This window comes from Macaca mulatta, chromosome 10 (assembly GCF_049350105.2).
Source record: "Macaca mulatta isolate MMU2019108-1 chromosome 10, T2T-MMU8v2.0, whole genome shotgun sequence".
NCBI lineage: Eukaryota > Metazoa > Chordata > Mammalia > Primates > Cercopithecidae > Macaca > Macaca mulatta.
Genome location: NC_133415.1, coordinates 79,803,967 through 79,831,828, shown reverse-complemented (window position 1 = coordinate 79,831,828; position 27,862 = coordinate 79,803,967). Strand labels below are relative to the sequence as shown.

General features: G+C 51.4%; 1 protein-coding gene across 1 annotated transcript; it reads right to left on the bottom strand.

Moving 5' to 3' along the window:
* ADRA1D (adrenoceptor alpha 1D) lies at window positions 1-27,821 on the bottom strand. The gene is made up of 2 exons (XM_002798210.4): window positions 26,307-27,821; window positions 1-697 (listed from the first exon to the last, which is right to left on the bottom strand). Exons 1-2 carry the CDS (start codon window positions 27,415-27,417, stop codon window positions 96-98), a joined length of 1,713 nt encoding a protein of 570 aa, XP_002798256.4. The 5' UTR covers window positions 27,418-27,821; the 3' UTR covers window positions 1-95.
* Between the last annotated feature and the right edge of the window lie 41 nt (window positions 27,822-27,862).

The following is a 27,862-nucleotide window of genomic DNA, read 5'->3' as shown; positions in this document are numbered from 1 at the left end:
GATTTGCACGGGGTCTCTTAGAACAACGCCAGCCTCCCTCTCTAGTCCCCCTTACCCCCAAGCCCAGCACACTCCGCGGCCTAGCTCTGGGGTCCTTAAATATCAGTCTCCCGCAGGTTACTGTAGTCGGCCAATTCGTAGGCCTGGCAGGCGGCGCCCTCGGCCACCTCGTGGGGGACGCCTAGGGACACGGCCTCCACCTCTGAGCGCTGGGAGCACGCTGCCTCTGCGCGCTGCGCGCCCCCGGCGCGGATCTTGTGCGACAGGCTGGAGACTTTGGCGCGCAGCTGGGTGGTGGGTCTCCGGAGAGGCCCCAGCAGCCTCCACTCGCGGAAGGCGCTGGGTGGCTTTCGACGACTGGCCACGGGAGCCTGCATCTCCGGCGTGCCTGGGGGGTCGGGGTCGGGGAGCGCGGTGAGGGCCAGCGGCGCTCCGGGAGGCGCGTCGCCCGAGCTCCGGGTGCAATCCTGGCGCAGGCCGCTGGTGGAGGCCCGCCAGTGGTGGCCGTAGACGCGCCAGAGAGGGCGGCGGCGCCGGCGACGACGGCACTGGCAGCGCAGGAGACGGAGGAAGGCGCGCTTGAATTCGCGGCTGGAACAGGGGTAGATGAGCGGGTTCACGCAGCTGTTGAAGTAGCCGAGCCAGAAGATGACCTTGAAGACGCCCTCCGATGGCTTCAGCTGCGGGAACAAGGAGCCTGTAGGGAGCAGAGACCGATACTGGTTAGCTGCTTGGGGAGGGGGAGGCCAGGCGGATCTGGGCGCAAAGGGGAGATCCTTCAGTAGCCTTGGCTGAGTCATTGACTAGGAGTTCTCAAGGGATCCGTGCTGTAAATCAGGAGGTCCATGAACTTGGATAGAGAAAAATAATAATTGTTTTCACTCACCTCTACCTGATATTGAAGATTACCTTCAATGAATGTAGGCAACAAACCAGAGTAGTTAGACAAAACCAAGTGCAATTGCTGTATTTGTAGCTCAAAACCGGTTCAATATTGGCAGTTTCGAATTATGAGACAAAGTAACAAACATAGCCATGTTTGCTCATTTCTGCGTGCCAGCATAATTTCACAAAGTCCCCGACTCTGTGACAAAGTACGGCTCTCTGGAAAGATGCGTTGAAGATAAAATAGGATAGAACATATGCCCCCGCCTCCCTGCCACATCTCTTGTCTGAGTCACTATATTCCTGAAATGATAAATGACCCTAGTTCTTGCCTCTTCCTACACAGAAGATAACGTCTGACTAGGTTAGTAATTATCCTGCTATGAACAGATATACTCTTACACCCCAAACTCAATATAATTCTGCTTTAATAGAACTTCTGAACAAGTTCAATATAATTTTGTACATATGGAACCCCCACCACCTATATATAAACAGTAGATTAAAATACTGTGCTGGAGCAGTCTGATATAACCTCTCTGAAGGGCTGGGCTACAGGGCTTAGTCTATAGTCCTCAATAATACTTCTAAATAAAACTAATGTTAATTTTTAAAAGCTTTTTTTCTTTAATTGATAATATGATTCAAACGAATATTAGCAGTCCCCACAGATACTTTCCTTTCACTTTCAGTTGTTGCAGATGTTTTGAAATACTCTCTATGCTCACTTTTGGGAAGTGACAGTCATTAGAATGCACCACAGATCTTGTTTTTTTTTTTTTCAGACCCACAGAGTCAATTTATTTGTGATAAAGGTACAAAGATAATTCAATAGAGAAAGGGTAGTCTTTTCATTTGTCTTTTCAACAAATGATCCTAGAACAATTGAACTAGATCTTGTTATGTAATACCTTAATGCAGAAGCATATTCATTACCAAGTCACGCATTTCCTGTAAAAATATTTTGATGGCTTTTCCAATAAAATCAGTTTCATTTGTAATCTTTTGTATTTTGTTTTATGCTTTTGCAAGCGTGACTCTGAGAAGGGACCCATATGCTTCCCTAGGTGCCTAAGTAGTCTGCAACAAAAAGGGGTAAGAACCTTCAAATTAAATGTTGGCCAAGGTTTGCTCCCTGCCAGGTGCTGTGCTGGGTTCACACACATGAGGAGGCATTACACATGGCCCTTATTTCCTAGCTAGTATGTGAATCAATATCTTTGAGATGCAGGTGGGGTGATGATGGTGGTGCTCAGTGTAGACAGTCCCTGACTTTTGATGGTTTGACTTAATTTTTTGACTTTACAATGGTGCAAAAGTGATATGCGTTCAGTAGAAACCATACTTCAAGTACCCAAACAACCGTCCTGTTTTTCACTTTCAATATAGTAGTTAATAAATTACATGAGATACGCAACACTTTATTATAAAATAGGTTTTGTGCTAGATGATTTTGCCCAACTGTAGGTGAATATAAGTATTCTGAGTGTGTTTAAGATAGACTAGGGTAAGCTATGATGTTCGGTAAGTTATATGTATTAAATGCATTTTGACCTATGATATTTTCAATTTATGACAGGTTTAACAGGACATAACCCCCATTGTAGCTCCCCATTGCTGCTGTGTGTGCATGTAGGGTGGCAGCCACAGGCTCACAGGTAGCTTACGGGTTTTAGAGGATGTACAAGAGTCAGCCAGGATGAGGCATTGCAGAGGGTATTACAAGTGGAAGGGACAGGTGGGCAAGAAAATACCAAGTTTGGGTCCTGGGAATATCCTATAGGAGAAACTCAGAAAATCTCATTTGGGACAAACAGTGAAGGGGCTTACATGCTGTGAAGTTCAGCTTTCATTTTGTGGATGCTTACAAGCTGTGAATATTTTTAAGTAGGTGAGAGATAGAGCCTGGAATTAAGCCTCCATAAACACACTGCTCATGGGCTGTTGAAATGCAGGGCAATGGGGCTGTTCCAGTGGAAGTGGTCAGGAAAGGCTCCTGGGATGGCTTTGAAAAAGGAGAGTGCCAGGTAGGATGGGGCAGGGACACTAGGATCTGAGTTGTGCCAGGAAGACCCTCCTTTCCACAAACATCTCCCTTGACATCCCTACCATGGACCCAGAAAGGGTCATTTTTCCAGAAAGGCACGTGACCAAATGCAAAGGTACGATCCAGGCAGCAGAGGCCACTCTTTCACCCTCACTTACCCTCAGCAACAGTAGGGGCAAGAGAGCAGGGGGCCAGGGGTGTTCCCTCCTGGATAGAGGCTGCAGGTGCCTGTGAGACCAAGCAGGCCAGGGGTGGGGACGTCCTTGACAAATTATGGGACATTCTCTCTCTTCCTCTTGCCTTCAAAGAAAAAAGAGCAGGGATCCCTACTGAGGAGGCAGAGGCACCGTTCCCCTCTCTTCGACCTGGGGATTATTAACTTTACTGATCACTTCTCCTCCCATTATACAGGGACAGTTTCTGGTGCTAACAGCCACCGCAGGGGAAGAGGAGGGTCCCATAGCATCATGGCACAGGCTTCTCAAACCTTGGTCATGTGGCCCTGAGCAAGTTATGTGGCCATCTAAGTTTGTTTGTTTGTTTGTTTGTTTGTTTTTTTAGATGGAGTCTCGCTCTGTCGCCCAGGCTGGAGGACACTGGTGCGATCTTGGCTCACTGCAATCTCCGCCTTCTGGGTTCAAGCAATTCTCCTGCCTCAACCTCCTGAGTAGCTGGGACACGCCACCATGCCTGGCTAATTTTTGTTTGATAGAGGCGGGGTTTCACCATGTTGGTCAGGCTGGTCTCCAACTCCTGACCTGTGATCCACCTGCCTCAGCCTCCAAAAGTGCTGGGATTACAAGTGTGAGTCACTGTGCCTGGCCCATCTAAGTCTTACTTTTTTTTCTTTTAATATTATTTTTCTAGAAGGAATTTTGTGAAGATTCATATATTTTAGGTCCCAGCACTTAGCAGGTTCTTAAAAAGTATTGGTACCTATTACTTTTTCTTTTTTTTTTTTTTTTTTTGAGACAGTGTTTCTCTCCCATCGCCCAGGCTGGACTTCGGTGGTACGCTCTTGGCTCATTACAACCTCCTCCTCCTAGGCTCAAGCAATCCCCCTGCCTCGGCCTCCTGAGTAGCTGGGACTACAGGCGTGCATCATCATACCCAGCTAATTTTTGTATTTGTAGTAGTGTTTTGCCATGTTGGCCAGGCTGGTCTTGAACTACTGACCTCAAGTGATCTGCCTGCCTCAGCCTCCCAAAGTGCTGGGATTACAGGTGTGAGCCACTGTGCCTGGCCTATTAGTATCTATTACTTACCCCCATTTCTGTGGCTTTTGAGTGAAGAGACCTCAGATCTGGGAAGGGACCCAGTTTCTAGCTCTGGAGAGTGGCCAGAAACAGCAGCTGAGACCTAGTGGGTTTAGGGGCCACTGGTGCATCAGTCAGGATGTGTGAAGGAGATTATTTTCCCTGGGAGAGGGGTTGGGCCGTCCCTGGAATGTGGCGGCCACTAGTGTTGACCTCAGCCTCCAGGAAAGTGGCCCTCAAGAACAGCATTGCTCAATGGCTGCGAAGTAAGACAGAGTGCTGAAAATAGCCTTCTGACTCAGGCTACAATTCTTTTATATTTAGCCCAGGATGACAAATCAGTGGACTATGCTTTTCAGTGGTGAGCCTGAAGCTGGCCAGAGGGCATTGTTATTTGCATGGTTTTTATTCAGACTGGTGGGCAACATGGTATACTGTAGTATGGCCAGGTCACGTAAACATTAATGTGGTAATTTATGCTCAATCAACCTGAAGTCTGCTGTGAGCAGGGAAGTCCTTACACGAGAAGGAGCTGTAATACAAACTCAGCCTTTAACCTCCAAGGTTTTCCCACTGTATCCTGTTGAGGTTTTGTCTAACTTTGGGCTCTCCCAGAGCAGATTGACAAGAATAGAAATACAAGTTGTTAATTTGGGAGATAAATAAAACAGCTTGAGTGGAGTGGGAGAAAGAGACAGGGAAGAGAAGGAAACCAATAAAATGTGTGTTATCAAGTTATTGATCACTATGGGCAATGGGGTAGCTCCGGGTGGCTATGAAGAGGACAAACCTCAGTGTTCTCACACCAGTAGGGTAAGGGAGGTGGGGTATTTCTACGCCCATTCCCATCAGTCATTGTTTGGGCTGCTCCCTCTGGTGTTAATTTTCCACACTTTCTGTCTGCCACATGAGTGTGCAGAGAAGTCCCTGGGCAAAGAAATGCAGGCAGGTGCTTCAACAGAATTTGGCCCTCATGCACTAAAGCTCTGGGGGAGATGGGTGGGGAACCAGTGGCATCTGCCACAGCTTTGTTTTACGTGCTCTCTGCCCACTACATGTAGACATGTTGCCTGGAAATACAAACAATCTGTGCGTTGGGCTCCGGATTCCACAGGCAGTGGCTCTCAAGAGACTTCTCCTGTTCTGCTCACAGATGGCAGGTCTGAACTTCACACCCGCCTCTGCCCACAGTGCTCCAATCCACCACCTACACCTCCCTGCACTTGCCCACTCTCTTGGCTGCACCCCTCAGCATTCTCTCATGGGCCCACAGCCTCATGCAGGGATCTCTGGGAGTCAGAACGACAACTGGGCATTTCCTTCGCTGTGGCATACCATGCGTGTGAAATGGGGAACTGCCCCAAGACCCCTGAGCATGGGCACGTGGCTCACGGGTCTTGTTCTCTTGTGGCTCCAGTGTCTCTCTGCAGTCCTCTGTCTTCATGTGCAACAGCCAAGTGGCCATGCTGAGTCATGCTGCACTCTGGCCACAAGGGGCTCCCCAGTTTTGCCTCTAGGCTCTTGCACATGATTATCCTGGAATGCCCTTCCTCTATATCTGGTAGTGCCAGCTCCAGTGGCACCTCCTTCTGGAAGTCTCTCTTACGCCACCTGCTCCTGACCCAGCTGAGCTATTTTACTCCTCTCCCACCCGCAGAACATCACACTCCCTTTTAAGTGCCTAGAGCAGTATAGGTAATGATCAATTTCCTGTCTATTTCACCTGTAAAGGCTAAGCTCCCCCTACCATGCTTGGCATCTAGTAGGTACCTGATACATTCTTGGACTCTTTTCTGTGTATCGCATCTTGCAGCTCAGCCATCACCAACTCCTGTTGGCTCCTAAGTCCCCTCTACTTTGTATCACTTTCATGTTACTACCCTAGTCCAGGCTACCATCGTTGTCTACCTGCAGTGCCTCTTTCTTTTCCTTCCTTCCTTCCCTCCCTCCCTCCCTCCCTTCCTTCCTTCCTTCCTTCCTTTTTTTTTTTTTTGACATGGGGGTTTCACCATGTTGGCCAGTCTGGTCTCCAACTCCTGACCTCAGGTGATCCGCCTCGGCCTTGGCCTCCCAAAGTGCTGGGATTACAGGCATGAGCCACTGCTCCTGGCCCCTGCAGTGCCTTTCTAAGCAGGCTTACTGCTCCTGCCTTGTGCCCCCAAAGCTTGCTCTCTATACACAGCTGGGGATCCTTTTAAAATACAAGCCTGAGCATTTCACTTCTTCACTTAAAACCCATTAGCCACTGAGTGCAACTTCCTGCCTTCTCTCTCTCTTCCTTATCTGTACTTTGACCTCCTGCCAACTCCTTGGATTACTCCTGTCATCTCCTTCTCTGCTTAGCTGAGACTCCTACTCACCAGCACCTCAACTGTTCTCTTTTCCACCACCCCACCTCCTCATCCTTCTGGATCTAGGGAGACTCATCCAGCCAGATCCTGACTCTGGAGCACTCCCTGAACACGCTTGGGGTCTCTGACCTCAGCTCTCTGTCGCATATTTCCAGTGATCAAGGCTCCTGTCCTCTTCCAGCTCTCTCCCTTTTCCTGTATGGCTCTTTACTGCATTGTAGGTAGACAATGATGGGAGTGTTGATCAAGGTGGCATTAAGGAGGTGGCGCAAAGTTGGGGGGATTTGGCAGCCAAAAAGTTGGGGGGATTTGGCAGCCAAAGTTGGGGGGATTTGGCAGCCAAATGGATGAGGTGCAAGGTGTGATACAAAGAGTCCAAGAATGTATGAGGTACCTACTATGTGCCAAGCATGGTGTGGGGAGCTTAGCCTTAAAAGGTGAAATAAAGAGGAAACAGAGTTACCTACAGTGTAGCCTTTCCTATACCAAATCTTTACCCCTCTCTCCAAGCCTTGCAGCCTGCCCCTTCTTCTCCGGAGCAGTTAATCTTACCTCCTGTTTCACAGGGAAAGCAGAGGCCACAGAAACTAGGCACTCGCCCCGCCTTCCTCACCTCTCATCTTCTTTGGTAAGGAAGGGATATCTCCTCCCACCCAAGGTTAGTGTCCCTACTTGTATGGTGGAGCCCTCGATCCTTAAGCCGCCCATGAGCCTGCCTTGGTTATAGCTGCTGCCTCTCTGCTGGCTCCCTGGCTACCACCTTGTTCTCTCCACCTCTCCAGCCCTCACCTACAGTCTCCTCGTCCCCACCTGACCCTCACTCTTTGCTCTGATGCTTTACCCCACATGTTCCACCCCTCCCAGGCCTTCAACCTGCGGACACTGCCCTCATCCTCCTGGGTGCCGCTCATCTCATCTGTGGCTTCCAGGATGGCAGTCTCTTGGTTTTTACTACTCCTTGTCAGTTCCCTTGCTGCTCCTTCCTCACATCCTCACTGCTAAAATGTAGGAGTGCCTCATTTAGTCTTGCAGTTTCCTGTCTTTGCATTCTCCTGTCAATGTCATCCAGGCTCACGGTGTTAAATATTGACTTTACAGCTCAGATTTCTCTCCTTAATTCTCTAGACTCATAGATCCAGCTGCCTCCTAGACATCTCCATTTGGGTGTCTAGTGGATCTCACACTTATCCTGTCCTCATGAAGCTTACATTTCATTGGGGAAGACAGGAAATAAACAGGATAAACAAGGAAAATGTAAAGGTATCAAAGGGTAAAGGTATACTAGGAGAAAAAAATGAAGTGGGAAGGAAGATAGGAGGTGAATGTGCCTGTGATATGTGGCTGGGAGTGGCGGTATAAATTCTGGATAAGGTGGCCAGGAAAGTCCTGAAGAGAACGTGACGTTTAAGTAAAGAGCTGAATGAAGTGAGTGAATGAGGTATGTGGAGATCTGGGGAGGAACATTCCAGCAGAGGAAACGGCAAGTGCAAAGGCCCTGAGGTGGCCCTGGTATGTTTGCAGAATGATGACAAGGTTGGTGTGGACAGAATGCAGTGACTGAGGGCAGAGAGGAAGCAGACGAGGTTAGAATTCAACCACCCACCCTCAATGTGCCCTCCCACCCTGTCTGAGACACCATCATCACTTGCCTTGATGAATCCAGCAGCCCCCTCACTGCTTGTGCCCCTGCCCCCTGAATCTTTTCTCAACCTGGCAGTTAGAAAGATTTAAAAGACTGGTCATGTCACTCCTCTGCTCAGAACCCTCCAACAGCTCATCTGCCTCTTCCTGGCAAGAGCCTATGACCTACACAGCTCAACATGTGCCCCCAAATCTCTCCTCTCCTCTCCTTCCCCTGCCTACTCTGTTCCAGCCACACTGCCTTCCCTGTTGCTTTTTGGACATGCCAGATGCACACCCACCTTGGACCTCTGCACTTTTCCCCCAGAATTTTCTTCCTCCAATATCCACGTGATTCACACCCTCACCTTTGTGATGAGATCATGCTGACTTCATCTTTATAATTGCAATATCCCCCAACTCTGTGCTCCCTGCCTGGCTCAGCTTGCTCTGTTGTGCCTCATGGTACTTGTCACCTCGTGTCCTATTTGAGTCACGATTCATATGTCTATTGTCTCTCTCCCTGCAACGAACATCCCTGGGGTGGGGCCGGGGTCTGTTTTGCTTGGTGCTGCATTCCCATTGCCGAGAAGACCTCACAGGCATATCATGCACACAGCAGGTGCACAATACTTGCTGAGTTTGCTGAATGAATCCCTCCTCTGTCTCCTACACATCCAACTGGTCACCACGTCCTGTGCGGTAGATGTGCTTTTTAGCAGGTTCCCCGCACTTCACCATGTTCGTTAAGCCTTGGCTTGCTCTGTCATTTCATTTTGCTTAGGTGGCGACAGCAGCCTCTGACAGCCCCTGGTCTCACAGCCCCTGGCCTCAGCCCATATCCTTTCCACTCTGCACACAGCTGCTGGGAGACTTTTCCTTAAAAGCTGGTTTCTCTCCTTTCCCTTCTGAAAACTGTCAGTGGCTTCCGGTGGCTCAGAGGAATCAATCGAAACATGTTGCTGCGCACAAGGAAACACAACGTTTCTAGGGCCAGTGCTGTCTTTGTCCTGCCTTCCTCCAAATTCAGTCACGTTAAGCCCCAAGCAGATCCTCCCACAGCTGGGCTTCTTCTGCCTTTCTGCCAGGACTTGCTGCTCCCAGGAGCCTCCTCCCCCAGTCCCTGCAGCCCCAGGTCAGGTGTCTCCCCACCCAGCCTGGCTCAGCTGTCCTTTCCCATGTAACTACAGGTTCAAACAATTTGCTATTGCTCCATCTACTCTATGTGACTCTTGGTTTCTTGAAGGCAGGGATGGAATTTCCCTCCCTCCCTCCCTCCCTTCCTCCCTTCCTCCCTTCCTCCCTTCCTTCCTTCTTTTTCTTTTTTAAGTTTTTAGAGACTGGGTCTTGCTGTCACCCAGGTTGGAGTGTAGTGGTGCAATAATGGCTCACTGAACTCCTAGGCTCAAGTGAGCCTCTTGCCTCAGTCTTCCAATTAGTTGGGACTACAGGCACGTGCCACTGCACCTGGCTAATTGTTATTATTATTATTATTTTTTTGTAAAGACAGGATCTTGCTATGTTTCCTAGGCTAGTCTTGAAACCCTGGCCTCAAGTGATCCTCCCGCCTCGGCCTCCCAAAGTGCTGGGATTCCAGGAGTAAGACACTGTGTTTGGCCTGAGAAATTTTCTAAAAGGCATGTTTTTGCACTGTCCAATATGTTTTTCTTTTTATCCCAGCCTCTAGCACAAGTGCCTGACTCAAACGAAGCAGGGACTCTGAAATATCTGTTGAATGAACAAGTAAATGGCACTTGAATAGGTGGCTTCTAATGTGCAGAGGAAGGAAAAGGGAGCTGATGTTTTCCGAGTGTTCAGTACCTTCTAGGCACCGTGCTGGGCCTTTTATGTAGTTCTCAATGAATCCTCATGGCATCCCGCTTTGCAGAACGATTCTAGTTACCCAGAGAGCAAGTAGCCCTTAGGGTCACGACATGTATCTGAGTTGGTCTAGTCCTGAAGCTCCTGGTCCTCTCCTGATGTCACTTAAACATAGAAACAGAACTCCCCTTGGGCTTCCAGGGGCACTGGGGTCAGGAGGCACAGCCACTCCCTTTGTTCTTCCTGGTAGCTGCCCCACCAGCGGTGAGCCCATCCCACCTCTGGGTTTTCTCTCTCTGTCTTCCTTTCTTCTTCCTTTCTTCTTCCATTCTCCTTCCTTCCTTCCTTCTTCTTTTCTCCTTCCTTCCTTCCTTCCTTCCTTCTTTCTGTCTTTTTTTTTTTTTTTTTTTTTACAGAGTATTGCTCTCTTGCCCAGGCTGGAGTGCAATGGCGTGATCCCGGCTCACTGCAACCTCCGCCTCCCAGGTTCAAGCAACTCTCCTGCCTCAGCCTCCCAAGTAGCTGGGAAAACAGGCGCCCATTACCACGCCCGGCTAATTTTTTGTATTTTCAGTAGAGATGGGGCTTTGCCATGTTGGCCAGGTTGGTCTTGAACTCCTGACTTCAGGTGATCCACCCACCTCGGCCTCCTAAAATGCTGGGATTACAGGCATGAGCCACCACGCCCGGCAGCCTCTGGGTTTTCACAAGGCTGGTCTATCGAGGAGGCTAGTCCTCCTCCTCTCTCCATAGGGGGCATTTCCCCTGGAGCTCAGCCTCGGCTCAGCCTAGAACCTTCTCCAAGGATGTTCCTGTGATTGCCTACTCTGCTGGGGTTTGAGGGGGTGATAGCGGCTTCTGGAGCGTGTGTGCTTGGAGCACGCTTCATTCTGCTTACACCAGGCCATGTGGCATTTGCTGGCCTGCATGTCCTCAAGGGCGCCTTGCAGGGCCTGCCACATCAGGTTCAGCTCCATGTCTATCCATCCAGACTGCTCAGAAGGGTTGGGGTGGGGCTTGCTAGCTGGAGAGAGTATCAGAATGACCCCAGACTCCTGGGAGGAACCCAGAGAGCTGCTTGGCCATCTCTTTCACCTCCTTCAAGTCTTTGCTCACAAAGTCTCTTTTGGGCTTGAAGTCAGGTGCTGTTGGTGCCCTGCCCAGGGCCCCCCAGGTGCTGTGTTTGCTGTCAGAGGCTGGCCATTGCGCCTTCTCTGGACAACTGCCCTCAGTCAGTGGGAGCTACTTCAACTGGATCCATGACACCTGCTTCCCAAGGGGACAGCCTGCAGCCAATGACAGCCAGTGTGGTGATAGAGAAGGCTGGGCCCCTTGCCTCAGCACAGTCCTGTTCTGCCTTTCTTGCACCAGGGATCCCTGTGGGGTTGGGCTAAGGCCAAGCTTTGCCTCAACCACATCCTGGCTTTAGCTCTTCCCCTCTGGCTTCCTGCCCTCCGTCACAGGTGTCTCCTGAAATCCCTCTTTCAAAAAATTCCTAACTGGGCACAGTGGTGCACGTCTGTAGTCCCAGCTACTTGGGAGGCTGAGGCGAGAGGACTGCTTAAGCCCAGGAGTTCAAACCCAGCCTGGGCAATTTAGGGAAACCCTGACTCTAAAAAATAAAATAAAATATTTATTTTAAAAAAAATCATCCAGGCTGGATATGGTGGCTCACGCACATAAATACCAGCACTTTGGGAGGCTGAAGTAGGTGAATCTCTTGAGCCCAAGAGTTCCAGACTAGCCTGTGCAACATGGTAAAACTCCATCTCTATAAAAAAATATAAAAATTAGTCAGGTGTGGTGGTGCACATCTGTAGCCCCAGCTACTTGGGAGACTGAGGTGAGAGGATCACTTGAATATGGGAGGTTGAGGCTGCAATGAGCTATGATTGCACCACTGCACTCCAGTCTGGGCAACAGAGGTGGGTACATGCAGCCACTATGCAGGTGGCTGCATGTACCTGCCTTTTTTTGAGACGGTGTCTCGAAAAGAAAAAAGATCACCCAGCACCATGATATCTGTTAGAAAAAAAAAAAAAAACAAAATCCTTCAAGAAGAAGCCCCATCTCAAACTCTGCTTCTAGGGAACCCGACCCAAGACATTCTTTGTCAGCGCATGGACATGTCTTCAAGTGTTTTTGCTTGATTCCCCAAAACCTTGGGGCCAGGGATTAGCCCTTAATGGCCATCATCACTCTTCTGCCCCCTGCTGGGGAAAGGTGGGACCTGAGTGTGTACGTTTGTGTTCATTTCTCCCCATTCAACAGGAGACTTGCAGTGGGGTAGGGGTGAGCATGGCTGCATGAACCCACCTCTGAGGAGACCCAGTAAGGACGCAGGGAGGAGACGGCCAAAAATAGCACTCCCGCCTGCTCCTCTCTGTTTCTTGTTCTTGTTCTCCCATGTGGCGAGTCGCCATCCAGCTGGCTGGGCTGCTCCAGCCTGCCTTCCCCATTCCCTGTATTGGGGTGCCCATGTCAGGAATCTAACCTAACGTTTGGGGGACTGTGCATCCTCTGGTCAGAAGAAGTGGGGCCTCTCCTGTGTCAGCAAGAAAAGCCACTCTCTGGCGTGTTGGCTGGGCCGACCTGGCCCACATATTGCTGGGGAAACTGAAGCAGGCGGTTGTTTACAGCCCGGATTATCATAAGCCAGTCCGTTTTCCTAAGGAACAGGAATGGCCAGGCCTGCAGGAGCTGCTGAGATGCTGCTAAGGCAGGGAGGGACATGGCTGGAGTCGAGCAACTGACTGGCCAAGGCTTGCTGAGGACAGACGGCGCTGAAGTCAAGGGGCGGACTGTGTGATTAATAGCACTCTTTTGGCATCACCAGAAGGAACTTGTTCTTGGCAGATTGACAGAATTCACAGCCAGCCTTGCTCCATAACTTGTAGACGACCATGAAATATCAGGCTGCACCTCAGCCTCCCCCATCTTCCTACCCTCTCCTCCACTGGGACTTTTCTATCCATAGTAAGCCATTCCCCTGGCCACAGAGATACAGAGGAGTAAAAACACCCCATCCTTCTAGATATTCAGTCTCCTCCCAGGGCTAGAAGAGAAGGAATTCCCAGTCCCAGACTCCCTTCCTCTCCCCCAGTTTGCTCAGCTGCTCACGCAATGGCCCAAATCTTGGAGCTCAGTAGCAGCCCTCCCCAGGAAAGGCTGGGACCTCTGTCGTTCACAGGCCTCTTTGCTACATTATAAAGGGTCAGCAAGCCTCTCTAATACAGTACACTTGAGCTGAGACCTGAAGACCCTGTGAGGGAGTGAGCCACGCATCTATTGGAGGAAAGAAAATTCCAGGCAGAGGGAAAAGCATGTGCAAAGGCCCTGAGGCAGCAGGGTGCCTGACAAGTTGGAGAGACACCCAGGAAGTTAGGACTGCCAAAGTGGAGAACGGGAGGAGAGGAGAGTGGTAAGAGATAAGGCCGTTTTGAAGGGGACACAATCATGGAAACCTGTCAGGAGGAGGTGACCTGGATACGGTCCAGATCTCAGATGGATTGTGAAGACTTGAAGGGGTGAGTCGAGGGCACCATGGGGCCTGCTGTGCCAAGCCAAGTCTCTTGCCTTCCTTGTATCACCAATTTTCTGTGGTGAGAGGTAACTGACAGGGTCCTCTCACTTGAGATGCACCAGGTGTAGGTCAGAAGTCCTTCTGTGCCCTTGTGTTTGCTTTGGGATCCTTGAGCTACCTGGGGCTGGCCCCTGACTCCCTTCTGTAGCTGAGGGGCAGGTGAAGGGAGGGCAGTTCCTAGAGCAACGGAGGCTGCCTGATGGAGCCCAAGTTAGGGAGATGAGCCACAGGCCTGTCCCACATCCTCTTGCCTCCTCTAGGCCTCCACCACGCCCCACCCATTTCTCTTTGACTCTTTGTTTGCCTCCTCTTCTTCCTTCTCTCTTCCCACACTCCATCTTTCTCCCCCTTCTTTCTCCTCTTTGTTGTCACTTCTTAACTCACTTATTTCCTGATTTGTGGTTTCGGAATGGCCACACCCAAGCTCTGAGTGACCCAGGCTGCAGTTCTGCCCCACGGCCAGGCTGGACCCTGATCCAAGCATGAGCCTCTCGGCTCTGGGGCCACACTGACAAATGGCTCCTGGGTGTGAGCAGAGCAGCACTAATAGTAGGGGAGAGAAGGTTCTCAGGCAGTGGCTGTGCTGTCTGGGAGTCCCAGCACTGAGCCGCCTGGGCTTTGCCCACTGGGCTCTACACTGGCTTTCAGAGACTCAAGACCCTGTTCTCCTAGGTGACCAGTTGCAAAGTGAGGGAAGTCCTACCCTCCAGCATGCACAGGGTGCATGGCGGGGCTGGGGGGTGCACGGCAGGCCTGGGCTCAGGTGGGGGCAGAGATGGGCTTAGGGACTCAGAGACTTCCTCAGGGACTTTGGGGATCTGCCAGGGTCTGGGAGAGGATCGGGCCATGCAGGAAGGGGCCATGTCCCATGGCAGTCCTCAAGATCCCCTCGTGGCCAGTATCCAAGACATGGAAGTGAGCCTGGGGGATGTGTGTAGGGGCTTTGGGCTTCGGTGAGATGGAAAGCTGAACACGTGGCTTCTAACTACGGCCCTTAACCCTGGCCCCAGCCCGACCTCTGACCCAGGCAAGAAATAACATGGACTCTGGGGCCAAAGTTGTTGGGTTACAATGCTGGATCTGACGCTTATAAGCTGGGGGGACTTTGGTCATATTACTCAACCTCTCTGGTGCCTCAGTTTTCTCATCTGTAAATGGGGCTGCTACTAGCATCTGCCTCATAGGACTGTTGGGGGATAAAATGATTCGAACAGCACCTGGCACGCAGGATATATGTGTTTGTGATTAATTAATTAATTAATTAAGGTGGGAGAATGGGAATGGGAAAAACAAAACAGACTGAGGGATGTTTGGGAGGTCGGAGTGTCTGAGTGGGGCATGAGGAGGAGCTGAGGCTGATGCTCAGGTTCCTGGCTTGGACTCCAGAGGACAGACAGAGATGCCATTTGCCAAGATGAAGAATTTGCGGGGAGTGGCAGGCTCAGGGGGAGAAGCAGAAAGGTGGGCCTAGAAGAGGAGGACAGTGTGGCTGGGGTGTGGGAGTGTGGTAGATGGAATAATGCCCCCAAGACGTCCAGACCTGTGAATGTCACCTTCCATGGCACAGGGATCCTGAGATGGGCAGATTGTCCTGGAGGATCCAGGTGGGCACAAAGGAATGACAAGACTCCTCAGACAGGAAGGAGGGAGGCAGGAGGCTCAGAGCCAGAGAGGGAGAGGTGGCAACAGAAGCGGCAGTCGGACCATTCTGCGGATGGATGGAGGCAGGGCCACGAGCCGAGGCATCCAGTGGTCTCTAGAAGGTGGAAGGGGAATTCTCCCCAAGTCTCCAGAGGAAACGTGGCTTGCTGAGGCTTGGATGTTTGGACTTCTGGCCTTCAGAACTGGGAGGTAATATATTCTTTGAAGCCACTCAGTTTATGGTAATTTGTTACAGCAGCAACAGGAAATGAATACAGTTTGTCTGAGGGGCTGCTGGCACCTTAGCGGCTGGACTTGGGGCTGGAGCTGAAGAGGGCTTGTCTGGAAATGTGGATCTGAAGGGGAGAGGGGTCTCCGAGGAAGGCTGAGAAGGAGCAGCCAGAGGACCAGGATGGGGATGGGAGAGAGATATTAAGGATCATAAGAAGAAAGGGGAGAGGGACAAACTGATATACAGGAGTGAATGAAAGGACTTAAAAGAGACCCCTAGCCAGATGTGGTCTCAGCTACTAGGGAGGCTGAGATGTGGGAGACTGCTTGAGCCCAGGAGTTGGAGGCTGCAGTGAGCTGTGATCATATGACTGCACCCCAGCCTGGGCAACAGAGTAAGACCCTGTCTCTTTCTTTAAAAACAATTAAAACGAAAATTTCACTCCATTATTCTGCTCTGATAGACTCTGTCTCTTGAAAAAAAGAAAGAAAGAAAGTAAAAAGAGCCCTCTGAATGTGAGGATCTGGCAGCCTCCGGTGACAGTGCCAAGGCAGATCCAGGGAAGTGTGTGCCCTTAGCTCTGGGGCAGGTGTGAGAATGGCAGGAGCTACCCTGAGTGGGGCTGATGCATGTGGCAGGTGGAAAAAGGTGTTCTAATCAAGACAATGTCAGGACTTTTTTTTTTTTTTTTGAGATGGAGTCTTGCTCTGTCACCCAGGTTGGAGTGCAACGGCTCCATCTCGGCTCACTGCAACCTCCGCCTCCCAGGTTCAAACGATTCTCCTGCCTCAGCCTCGCAAGTAGCTGGGACTACAGGTGCATGCGACCGTGCCTGGCTAATTTTTGTTTGTATGTATGTATGTATGTATTTATTTATTTTAGTAGAGATGGGGTTTCGCCATGTTGGTCAGGCTGATCTCAAAATCCTGACCTCAGGTGATCCACCGGCCTCAACCTCCCAAAGTGCTGGGATTACAGGTGTGAGCCACCACGCCCAGCTGACAGGATATTCTTTTAAGAGTTAAGAGGGTCGGCCAGGTGCAGTGGCTCAAGCCTGTAATCCCAGCACTTTGGGAGGCCAAGGTGGGCAGATCACTTGAGGTCAGGAGTTTGAGACCAGCCTGGCCAACATGGTGAAACTCCATCTCTACTAAAAATTTAAAACATTAGCTGGGCATGGTGGTGGGCGCCTGTAGTCCCAGCTACTTGGGAGGTTGAGGCAGGAGAATCACTTGAACCTGGGAGGCGGAGGTTGCAGTGAGCAGAGATCATGCCACTGCACTCCAAACTGGGCGACAGAGCAAGACTCTGTCTCAAAAAATAACAAACAAATAAAATAAAATAAAATAAAGCAGCTATTAATCTTTAAAAAAAAGATTAAGAGGGTAAGTAGCAAAGAATATGAAAGACTACAGCACTAAGTGGGGGAAGGCTGAGGACAAAGGGGTCCACGGGTTGAGGGAGAATCTTTAAGAAAGCTCTGGACATGTCAATGTGCTGTGTGTGTGGACAGGAGACAGGTGGGAGACAAAGACATTTGAGGAGTAACTGAAAGAGTAAGTCTCTTTAGAAAGGAAAAAGGGTTGAGCTCTAGAGAGTCAGAGCTCACAGAGAATCTGCAGGACTTTTGGGGAGACCCTGAGGGCTGTGTCGAGGCAGCAGCCTGACTATGGAAAGTGTGACTTTTCTCCAGCAAGTGCTCAGCTAGACCTTGGTTTGCACTAGTTTGCTACAATTTCAGAAATGCTGTGATCTCTCTTTGGAATATTTACACCATGAAAATAGGCAGACGCTATAAATCAGCCTCCATCTCAGAGCCAATTGTAAAAATTTACCAGGACATCATAGGGAGGAATGGTGTAATTCAGGATCTGGGGCTCACAGAATTAGGAGGAAGTGAGGGAATTAAAGACGGCAAGAGAGGATGAGGCGACAGATCATGGGAGCTGGCTGAGGAAGGGATGCATAATCGACTGGGAGACAAGGTGAGGGCAGGAAGGTGAAGGCTTGGTCAAGGCTGGGGTTGATAAGCAGGTGTAATGGGAGCCAAGCAGGGAGGACAGGAGCAGATGGACTCAGGAGGAAGAGCTTCGCCGAGAATTCTGGGGGAGGGAGATTAAAATGGGCACATGGACCAGGGCATAGGCCTTGGAGGAGAGGAGGAGGGGAAGGTCACTGTAGTCTCAAGGCCAGAGTGTCATCATGGGTCATCCTCAGTACAGTGGAGTCACACTGATGACCAGGGTAGGGGTGGGAGTGGGGAAAAAACAGTGTGATTCCGATGCCCAGATCTTTAATGAATGGAGCAGGGTGATCAACAGTTCGTCAGATGTTTGGGACAAACATATCAGCAGGAGCTGGGCAGAGGACAAGATCTTCAGGGGAGGTGGAGGAGGAATATATGCCCAAGGACAGAAGCCCCCAACAGTGTTGTGTTTTTCTTCTACCGAAAATAAAATGTATTTCCTAGATCTGTCCATTGAATCAGTGACCAACTCAGTATCAATGAACAGCTCACACAGTCATCTTCCATTTAAAGAGACTAGGGCTCTTTAGAGAAATGGCTAATTCCAGGTCTAGGGCAGAAAAAAATGCAAGCTGAGCCTGAAGCATCTTATCAGACCAGAAAGTGAAGAAGAGCTCAAGATGCTCCAGGTTCTGCCAAACATCTCTGAAGCCAACTGGAAGGAGTACCCACTGGCCAAGCCCAAAACAATGATGTCTGTGATGTGCTGGAACAGCAAGGATGTCTAAAAATAATGACATTACCATGGTACTAAAGCAGCCTCAGTGGTCACGTCTGGAAAGAATGCTAGAGAACTGACTCTTTCTCTGATAAATAAAGAGGAATATTGAACATCTTCCCTGCCTTTGCTGTACAGATTCTATTTAAACCAAATAGTTAGTGGTGAAATCATTTTAGAATGCTAGTGAATAAATGCAGAAGGAATGACAGGATTAGAATATCCCTACTTCAAGCCCCAGTGATATAATGGGTCCAGGCCATTGGTCAATGGCTGCCAAAACCAACGGGTGAAAGGCTGATGGGTCACTTTGTAATGGACAGAGCAGGCTGACAGCACATGAACTCTGGTCAGTCTTCACATCACAAAAGAGAAGAATTCTTGCCAGACCAAACCTGCACCCAGGAAGGACAGGGAACAGAGGGACACGTTAAATGGCACTGTGGAGATGCAAACTCCAGACTGTGGGATACACCTGGGGACAATCTGGTTTCTTCACTAAATAAATGGAAAGAAAAAAAAGCAGTGGAGGCTTCCCAAGTAAAGAAACCTAGTAGGCAAATTGACCATATGTGATGTGTGCTCCTTCTGTGGATTCTGCTTCAAACCAACCAACCAAAAATTTACGAGGCAGACAGCAACATTTCAACACTAGGTAGATATTTGATGATATTAAATGATTTTATTTTATGTGTTATAATGGATTGTGGCCCTTTTTTACAGTTATTATCTCCTAGAACTATACATTGAAGGGTTTATAGATGAAGCGATACCGTATCTGGATGTTCTTCAAAATAATCTACACTGGCCGGGCACAGTGGCTCATGCCTGTGATACCAGCACTTTGGGAGGCCGAGGCAGGTGGATCACCGGAGGTCAGGATTTAGATATCAGCCTGGCCAACATGGTGAAACCTCATCTCTACTAAAAATACAAAAATTAGCTGGGCATGGTGGTGCACACCTATAATCCCAGCTACTTGGGAGGTTGAGGCAGGAGAATCACTTGAATCTGGGAGGTGGAGGTTGCAGTAAGCTGAGATTGCGCCACTGCACTCCATACTGGGAGACAGAGAGACTCCATCTCAAAAAATAAAATAAAATAAAATAAAAAAATAAAAAAAATAAAAAAAAAATCCAAAATAATCTGGAGTGATGGGAAAGTGGGTGAGGATGGAAAGAATCGAGGTTAGCTTTTGGGTTGAAGTTGGGTCACAGGTACACACGGGTTCATTATACTAACAGGGGTTCTTTCTACCAATGTATGTGTTTGAAACTTTCCATGATAAAAACATGAAAAAACCCCAACCCTAGCTCATTGTTTACTCATAATAATCACTCAATAAATATTAACTGTTCTGTTAAAGATTTTTTTTAGGTCACAAAAATGGGGAATCACCCCCAACCCATGACAGATAAGAAGAGTTGTCTTTAAATAGAGGGCTGTTATGCTAAGCGAAATAAGCCAGTCACAGAAGGAGAAATACTGCATGATTCCACTTGTATGGGAGTCTCTAAAATACTCAAATTCATAGACTCAAAGAGTGGGATGGTGGTTTCCAGGGAGAAAGGGGGCCAGGAAATTGGGGATTGCTAATCAACGGGCATAAAGTTTCGGTATGGCAAGATAGATAAGTTCTAGGGATCTGATATGCAACAGTGTGCGATAGTTAATGATATGATATTTACACTTAAAAGTGTGTTAAGAGGGTAGTTTTCATGCTACATGCTCTTGCCACAATAAAAGAAAATTAAAATAATAAATAAATGGAGGGCTGTGCTTTGCCACCCAGACCCTTGGCACGGCAGGATGGGAATAGAACATGGGTTCTACTGTTTCCTTCTTCTGCACACATTTACTGAGCACCTATTATGTGCCAGGTGCCACAAAAGCACAGACAGGAGATGTAATGCCAGCCCTTTCTTCAGGCTTTTGGGGCAGGTGACAATGATGCCATTACTGAGGACCTACCACAAAGCACCCCTCGCGTCTCCCCTTCATCCACAGACTCCTGCACAACCTCAGGCAGCCTGTGGAGATGAGTCCTTTAGCACCTGGCCGACTCTCAGACATATGCATAATCCACTCTCCACATGGGGCCACCAAAGTATGCCTTCCAGCCTGGACACCAATCACTAAGCATGGCTCACAGTCTCCCTCCTGCCTCTTCCTGCCTTCTCTCTAGCTATAACGAAGGCATAACATGTAGACAGTTAAATTTAGAAAGCATGTGTGTCTGAAGCACACAGCCTGATGGCCTTGTATATGCAGGCACCAATGTCATCACTGCCCAGGTCAAGGTATGGAGCTGTCCCAGCCCTTCAGAAAGTTTTCTAGCATTCTCTTCCAGTTAGTACGCTCACTGCACACACACAGGTGGGTAACCACTATCCTGGATTTTATCACCATTGATAAGTTTCCCCTGTTTTTGAACTTCATCTACACAGAATCATAAGTGTACACTTTTAGTTTCAGATCTGGCTTATTTTGTCCGGTGTAAACATCCATGAAATTCATCCATGTGCACATCAGTAGTTTGCTATTTTTCCTTGTACAGTGGTCCAGTCTATGAATACATGGTTTATTTATCCATTCTCCTGCAGCCGGCATCTGGCCTCATCTCTTGACCCCTCTTCTCATAGGCTACACATTTTTGGTCTCCCAAACCACATAGCAACCCAGCAATACTGCTACTCCTGTGCCTACATATGTGTAGTTCCCTTTGCCCTCACACTTCATGATACATATCTGAATATTGACAATTACAGTGCATTGTGATAAAAGTTCATGCAGAGTGTTTCAGGAATACATGGGACATCTAAGTCTGGGGGTGGTGAGGGACACAGGCACTGCCACAGAGCACAGACTGACAAGATACGAGAGAGGCTCAGGTGTGGCTCTCAGATGGCTGGAGTGGGACATTGGCTGGGCTGTCCTGGGACTTCTGATATCAGAGCCTCTGCCCAGCTTGTATGCCTTGAGGTGCATTTGAGAGGGGGCCCTTTGCTGTGAGTCTCTGGGCTGCTTTGAGTGGATGGCATTTGGAGGGCGGAGGTCAGTGATGCTCGGTGACCTGTCCAACAGGAGAGAGCTGGGATTGAAGGCCTGGGGTCTGTGAGTGGTCACTAGGAATGACAGGGGTGGGGCTGGCGTGTGTGTGTGTTTGTGTGTGTACGTAGGTCTCAGCAGACAGTCCACCTCTGGGCATGGCTGGGGGACACTTGCCAGGCAGCCCAAAGCCAAACGCAGTGAGATGCTGCCGCCATGAAAACAGGCAGGAGGGACACGGCCTCTGGAGGCTCTTGGGAGAGGAGGAAGCTTTTCTGCAGGTGGGTGCTTGCCTGGGGCAGGGTTTCCCCACCCCCTCCGGTACCCCTCACACCCACAGGGAGGATAATCTGCATTCTACACCACACAACTGGCCTAGACCTCTAGGGTCAGGGGATTCTCGCACGAAGTGTCTCTGCGCAGAGGCTGCAGAGGCTTTTATCAGGGACTTTTCCAACAGGCCCACCTGTCCCAACGACGCAGCCACGCCCCCTCTCTCTGGGTCCTCCCTGGAAGTCCGCAGGCAGCAGGCTCTCACTGCGGCCCCTCCCACACTCACTCTGCAAGTCTGGGCTCCTCAGGGCATCCGGCTGAAGGATCCCGTTGAGGAGGGCAGATTTAGACAATTCCCTGTGATTTTCCATGGCACCCAGCTCTGCACCAGCTTGCTGCGGTGAGGGTAGGGGATTGTACCTGGCATGGGCGGGGCTGCCAAGAGCGCCTCCTCCATAGGCCCCGGGGATTGGTATCCCTACGTTCCATCTCCAAAGTGGAGCACCTCTGACTGAAAGTGGAGCACTACTAGCTATCCCCCCCCCCCCCGTCACAGGCAGGGAACAGGACTGTCGTGGGTCACTATGCACGGAGCAGATGGCTCAACTGGACATCACCACGGAACGCGGCAGGAGGGTGCCCTCCCCTCTCTCTAGGCAAGGGGCGTTCTACATGCACCTCCGCACCTCCCGCACCAGCAGCTTCCTGGGGGTCCCAGAGGAGCCGGTGCTGCCCTCCCTGGCCTTGCTCCCTGAAATCGCAGCATCCGGGCACTTGAGGTCTAAGGTGCTCGGTGACCCTCTGCCTGCCTTGGGGACATGCCCTGCAGTTTGTCCTCACAGGGGAAGTGGGGCAGCTGGAAGTGTGGGGGATGATCCCCAGCTACTCTCTGGGATTCTCTGGATTTTAGGTGCCCACATCTGTGTCCCAGTCTCTCCCAGCCAGTGACTTGGGTCCTTAGATGCCCCCACAGTTCAGGACAGCCCGCCTGTGGTGCTGCCTCTCTGGCCTGACCACAGCATTCCAGGTTTACAGGTGACAGCCCATGGCTCACAGTGCCAATGTTCCTCTGGGACTCCAGGCCCTTCCCTGAGGCTCTTGATGCCCTCCAGGCCACTGTGGCTGCTGCTACCACCTGGCTTTGTGTACGGAAGTGTGAGTGAGGGCACCCCAGTCTGCTGTGGCCCTACTGGGTGCCTTTACTTCCAGGGCCTAGGTGGGCCCATTTCTTGCTGGCATACACATTGTTTCTCAATCTCTCCATCTGTGGTGCTTGTCACAGCTGGTGTGGTGATCAGGACGTGGAAGAAGGCAGGTACCACCTCAACAGCCATCCTGCTCCTCCTGGCTGCCTCTTTTTCTGCCTCCTTTGGGTCTTTCAACATTAATGCTCCCCGAAGCTCTGTCCTGAGATCCTTTCTTCTCTTTTCTCCCCTCCTCTTTCTGGGAGACTGCACCCCATGCTCCTGCAACCATCCCAGTCTTTGATCCCTGCATCCAAGTTTCCAATGTTCTCTATCCCCTACCACATACCTGGTACCTCCATACCAACAAATGCCAGCCCCTGGGATTTCCCCCAAAAGTTGCTGCTCAGTGTTCCCTGTTCCTTTAAAGGCGTATCCCTCCTCCCAGGCCTGGGCCTCATGCTGGGGGTGTCAGGACCTCCTGGCCCCCTCTCCTTCCTGCACAACCTTCAGACCCCTCCTGCTCCAAATGGGCTCTGCCCTCCCTCTCTGCTGCTTCTGCCCTCCAAGCCATACTGGGGCAGATCGCAATATTTTGTTTCCTTGTTTGGCCTCTGTCCTGTTTGCTCATCATTGCCAGATTCAACTCAATTCAGCTTCACCAGTGTCCCTCGGCCCTGCTCTGAGGCACTCGGAAAGGTGCCTTGAGAAGCCTGGTGCAGCACAGACCATTAGGAAGGAGGAGGTAGGGCCTCCTCCACCCCCAATTCCCTACATCACATGTGAGGCACAGCAGAAATGTAAGGATTGAGAAAGAGCTGTGTGTGCCAGCAAGGAGCAAAGGTCATGGAAACTAAGGGATGACTTCCTGGAAGAGGGAGTCACGTGATGTGGACCTCAAAGAAAGCAGTGGCCTTTTGCAGTGTTGATTGGAACAAGGAAGAGGTAGAAAAACCTAACATTCAGCAGGATCAGCACACTGTGGAATACTCTCAAATGTACTGCTGTGAAAATGGCCCAGCATGGATAAATCTCAGCCACATAATGTTGGGTGAAATGGCAAATTGAAGAATGATGATATGCATGGCATGGTGCCATTCATATAAATCTCGAAGACACACAAAACAATATATTATTATGGATACAGATGTTTGTAGCAAGAGTATAAACATCTGTATAAGAGTGATAAACTCCAGATTTATCTCTGGGGAGGCAGGGAGAGAAAGAGGAAGGGACAGGAGGAGGGGATCTAGTTATGGCTTGTTCTATTTATTTGAAAAGAGAGAGGAAGGGGTCTAAGGCAAATATGGCAAAACGTTAACATCTGTTCAATATACGTGATTACAGGTATGTGGATTCTTGCGTTATTGTTTTCTCCTTATTTGTGCATTAAACTAAAATTTTAAAGGAAGTTAAAAGGAAAAAAAAACAGGGAGCTGGCATTCTACACAGGTCGGGCATTCCCTACAGGGGCCCAGTGTGAACCAAGGGGCAGGGGTTGAATGAGGGTACCCAGGAGCCCAGCACAGCTGGGCAAGGCTGGAGCAGGGGTTGGGGCGATGGGCCTGGGGGATGGGCTTGGGTGTCTAAAGGGGTGGGCACCAACTTTTTCCTCCCTGCTTACTTACCTCCTTCTCCTAGTGTGTTGCTTAGGTTCAGCTGCTTGCCCCATCCCTGCAACAACCTTTGGCTGGCTGATTTTCAAGGGTTACTTATTCATTTCTTACCCCGTATTGAGTATCCACTACAAAAGCTACATTTCCACGATGGCCCTATAGATAGGCATTATTACCATCACCTCTTCTCTATTTTATAGATAAAAAAGCAAGCAGAGAGGGGTTAAGGGATTTGCCCATGGTTACACAGCTAGCAGGAGAGAGGCAGAGCTGGGATTGGCGCCAGAGCCTGTAGTCCCCACTGCAGTGCTCTCTATTGCTCCCCACATACCAGGCACCGTGCTGAGTGCCGTGGACTCAGTGATGACCCAGGTGACACCGCCCTGCCCTCACACAGCTTCTGGGCCAGTTCCAGAAACACACCAAGCAGCACACAGATGTAATTACGACCGATGATCTAGTGAAGGAAGAGAACCTTGTGCTTCAAGGGAGAAAACAAGGACACGACTGAGGGTCAAGGGTCCAAGAAGGTCCCTCTGAAGAGGGAACATTTAAGACCTAAAGGATAGAGTTGGCCAGGAGGGATTGGGAAGGGCAGTGAAGACAGAGAGAACAGCAAGTGCAAAGGCCTGAGGACAGGCATGGGCTCCGGCAAGAAACCCGGGAAGGGTCAGAGGGGAGGAACCCAGAGCAGAGGGAAGCGGCAAGGCCGTGAGGGCAGAGGGGGAGAGGGCAGAGAGGGAGACAGCTCTCATTTGAGATCTCCATTGTAGGAAGGGGGACCACATGTCTGCATGGCTCCAGTTCTAGCCTGTGGTCCCGGTGTAAATATTCATAGTGTCCTATTTTGGTTTGGACAACAATGCATTTGAAGGTCACCCTCTCATAGGTGATGATAGAGAGTTTGGATTTTGTTCTCAGGACAGTGGGAAAGCACTGAGGGCTTTTAATAGGAGAGTGACACATCTAATTTATAATATATAAAGTTCACTGTGGCTGCAGTGTGGAAAGGGCTTTCGGGGGCACAGGAAGGAGGCCATTGTCTCTTTCCTGACTCAGCCTGGCAGTGTGGAAGGGTCCAGGCCTGGGAAAGGCAGAGAAGGCCCAGCTTGGGCCTGCGGAGGTTGCAGCCATGGGTGGATCTGACTCCCGGCAAATTTGTCCCCAGAGATGCTCTTCCCCCTCTACTCCTTGCACTGGTCCAGCCTCCAGTCCCAGACCCGGGGCTTCCAAGAGAGGCCTCAAGGGGTAGAAGGCGGCCTCTGAAAACAGCTGCCCACCTCCCAGGACTGCAGGGCAGCTTGTGAAAGAAGCAGGAAAGTTCCCCGGAAGAGCTCAAGGACTCAGTAAGCTCAAGAAATAACGATTAACAATATGAACTTTCCGTTTGATAATTTATCCCTATCCCTGTGCTTCTCATCGCTACACAACCTCCTTCCTTTCCAAGAGGGGATTTCAGAAATGAGAGCCCAGGGCACTCAAAAACACAGCTGGGGAGGGTCTCAAAATGGGGCCAGCTTCCAAACTGAATGAGTGCTGGGGAAAAGCGGGTGGCTTCTGGCATCTGCTAACGTACCTGTTGACTGGCCAGGGCTCGCTGCCCGTGAATGAACACATGGAGGCCCACCCACTCTGTGCACCCACCTCCAGGGAGGGGGATCTGTAGGGGGACACACACACTGCCGACCACATATGGGCAGATGCCTGCCCAGATTTTCACAGACGTTTTATTTTTAGAGGGGCCAGCAGCATAAGCCCAAGGCTTGGAAGAGAAGAAGGGAAGGACAGAAAAGTTAGAAGCCTGTGAAACAAACCTGGCGAGGATGAAGACCCTCTCTTTGGCACTCCACAAAATGGTGCATGCACACCTGCCTCTTAGGAGACTCAGGACTTGCTAAGCCAACTTTCCAGGTTCAGGTGGGGGTCGCCCAAGTCTGGGTGCCACGAGGACACCGCCATAGGCTCAGGGAGAACAGGAGGGGCCGGTGGGAGAGGGGTCACTCACCGAGCGGCAGGACAAAGAAGAAAGGGAACCAGCAGAGCACGAAGACGCCCACGACGATGGCCAGCGTCTTGGCCGCTTTCTTCTCACGGGAGAACTTGAGCAGGCGCACGGAGAGCGAGCTGCGGAAGGTGTGGCCCTTGGCGCTGCGCAGGCCGTGCGCCCCGTCGGCGCCCGTGGCCGCGCCACGACAGTGGATGCGCAGCACCACCTCGGAGGCCTTGCCTCGCTCGCGCTTGACGCCCGCCTCGAGGCTGCGCGTGGTGCTGCGCGCGACCACGTACACGCGGCAATACATGACCACGATGACCGCCATGGGCAGGTAGAAGGAGCACACAGAGGAGAAGACAGCGTAGCCCGCCTCCTCGGTGATACCGCAAAAGCGCTCGTCAGGGGGCACGGGCTCCTTCCAGCCCAGCAAGGGCCCTACGGACACCACCAGGGCTACGACCCAAAGCAGTGCCAGGATGGCGGCCGCCTTGCGCTCGGTCATGATGGCTGGGTACTTGAGTGAGTGGCGCACGCCCACGTACCGGTCCACGGAGATGGTGCAGAGGCTGAGGATGGAGGCCGTGCAGCACAGCACGTCCACGGCGGCCCACACGTCGCAGAAGGCCCGGCCAAAGGCCCAGAAGCCCAGAACCTCCATGGTGGCCGAGAAGGGCAGTACCGTGGCACTCAGCAGCAGGTCGGCCACGGCCAGGTTCACGATGAAATAGTTGGTGACAGTCTGCAGGTGTCGGTTGCAGGCCACTGAGAGGATGACAAGCAAGTTACCTGCCACGGCCATAAGGATGAAGGCTGCCAGGAAGACGCCCACACCCACGCCCTGCGCGCTCACCACCAGTCCCCCGACGGCCGCCGTGCCATTCACGTCGCTGCCCGGGCCAGCGCTCCCCGGCTCCCCCGCGGAGCTCCGGTTGTCCTCGCCGCTGCCTGCGCCAACCACGCCGCCACCGCCGCCCGCGCCCCCCGGCACGCCGCCCACCGCCGGGCCCTCCGAGGGGGCCGCGCCGCCCGCGCTGCCCCCGCCGCCGCCCGCGCTGGAGCCCCCTGCGCTGCTGTCCGGGCGGGGTCCCTCGAAACTGACGCTCAGGAGATCGCGGAAAGTCATCTCAACGCGCGGCCGTCGGTGGCCGGGCCGGGACGCAGAACGAGCGGCCGGCAGGGAGGGAAGCACAGGGCATAGCCGCGGGGCTCCAGATGCAGCTCCGCACGGTCTTGTTGGGGTCCTGCCTAAGTTCCTGTGACGCGGAGCGCGGCTGTCCGAGAGCGGAGCTGCCTGGCCCGGGCGGCGGCCGGGCTCCCCGAGGCCGGCAGTGGACTAGCACCGAAGAGCCGGGGCTGGCGACGCGCGCGGCGCTCTGATCGTGCCCAGCAAGCGGGCAAAGCGGCGGCTCCGGGGCCGGGCGGTGCAGGCAGCGGCCACTGCGGCGCTCCCAACTCGGCGCGGGGGGCGGGACCGAGGAGGGGCAGCGCCAGGAAGGAGGAGGGGGCGACCCGGGCCGAGAGAGGGGCGCCACACCCCAGGGGAGAAGGGACCCTTCGCTCAGGACAAG

Bases quoted from the DNA above. Each gene is read 5' to 3' on its own strand.
- ADRA1D (XM_002798210.4), bottom strand. From the start codon at position 27,417: ATGACTTTCCGCGATCTCCTGAGCGTCAGTTTCGAGGGACCCCGCCCG. The intron at 698-26,306 runs GTGAGTGACCCC...TGCTCCCTACAG, and splicing joins CTTCTTTGTCCTGCCGCTCG to GCTCCTTGTTCCCGCAGCTG.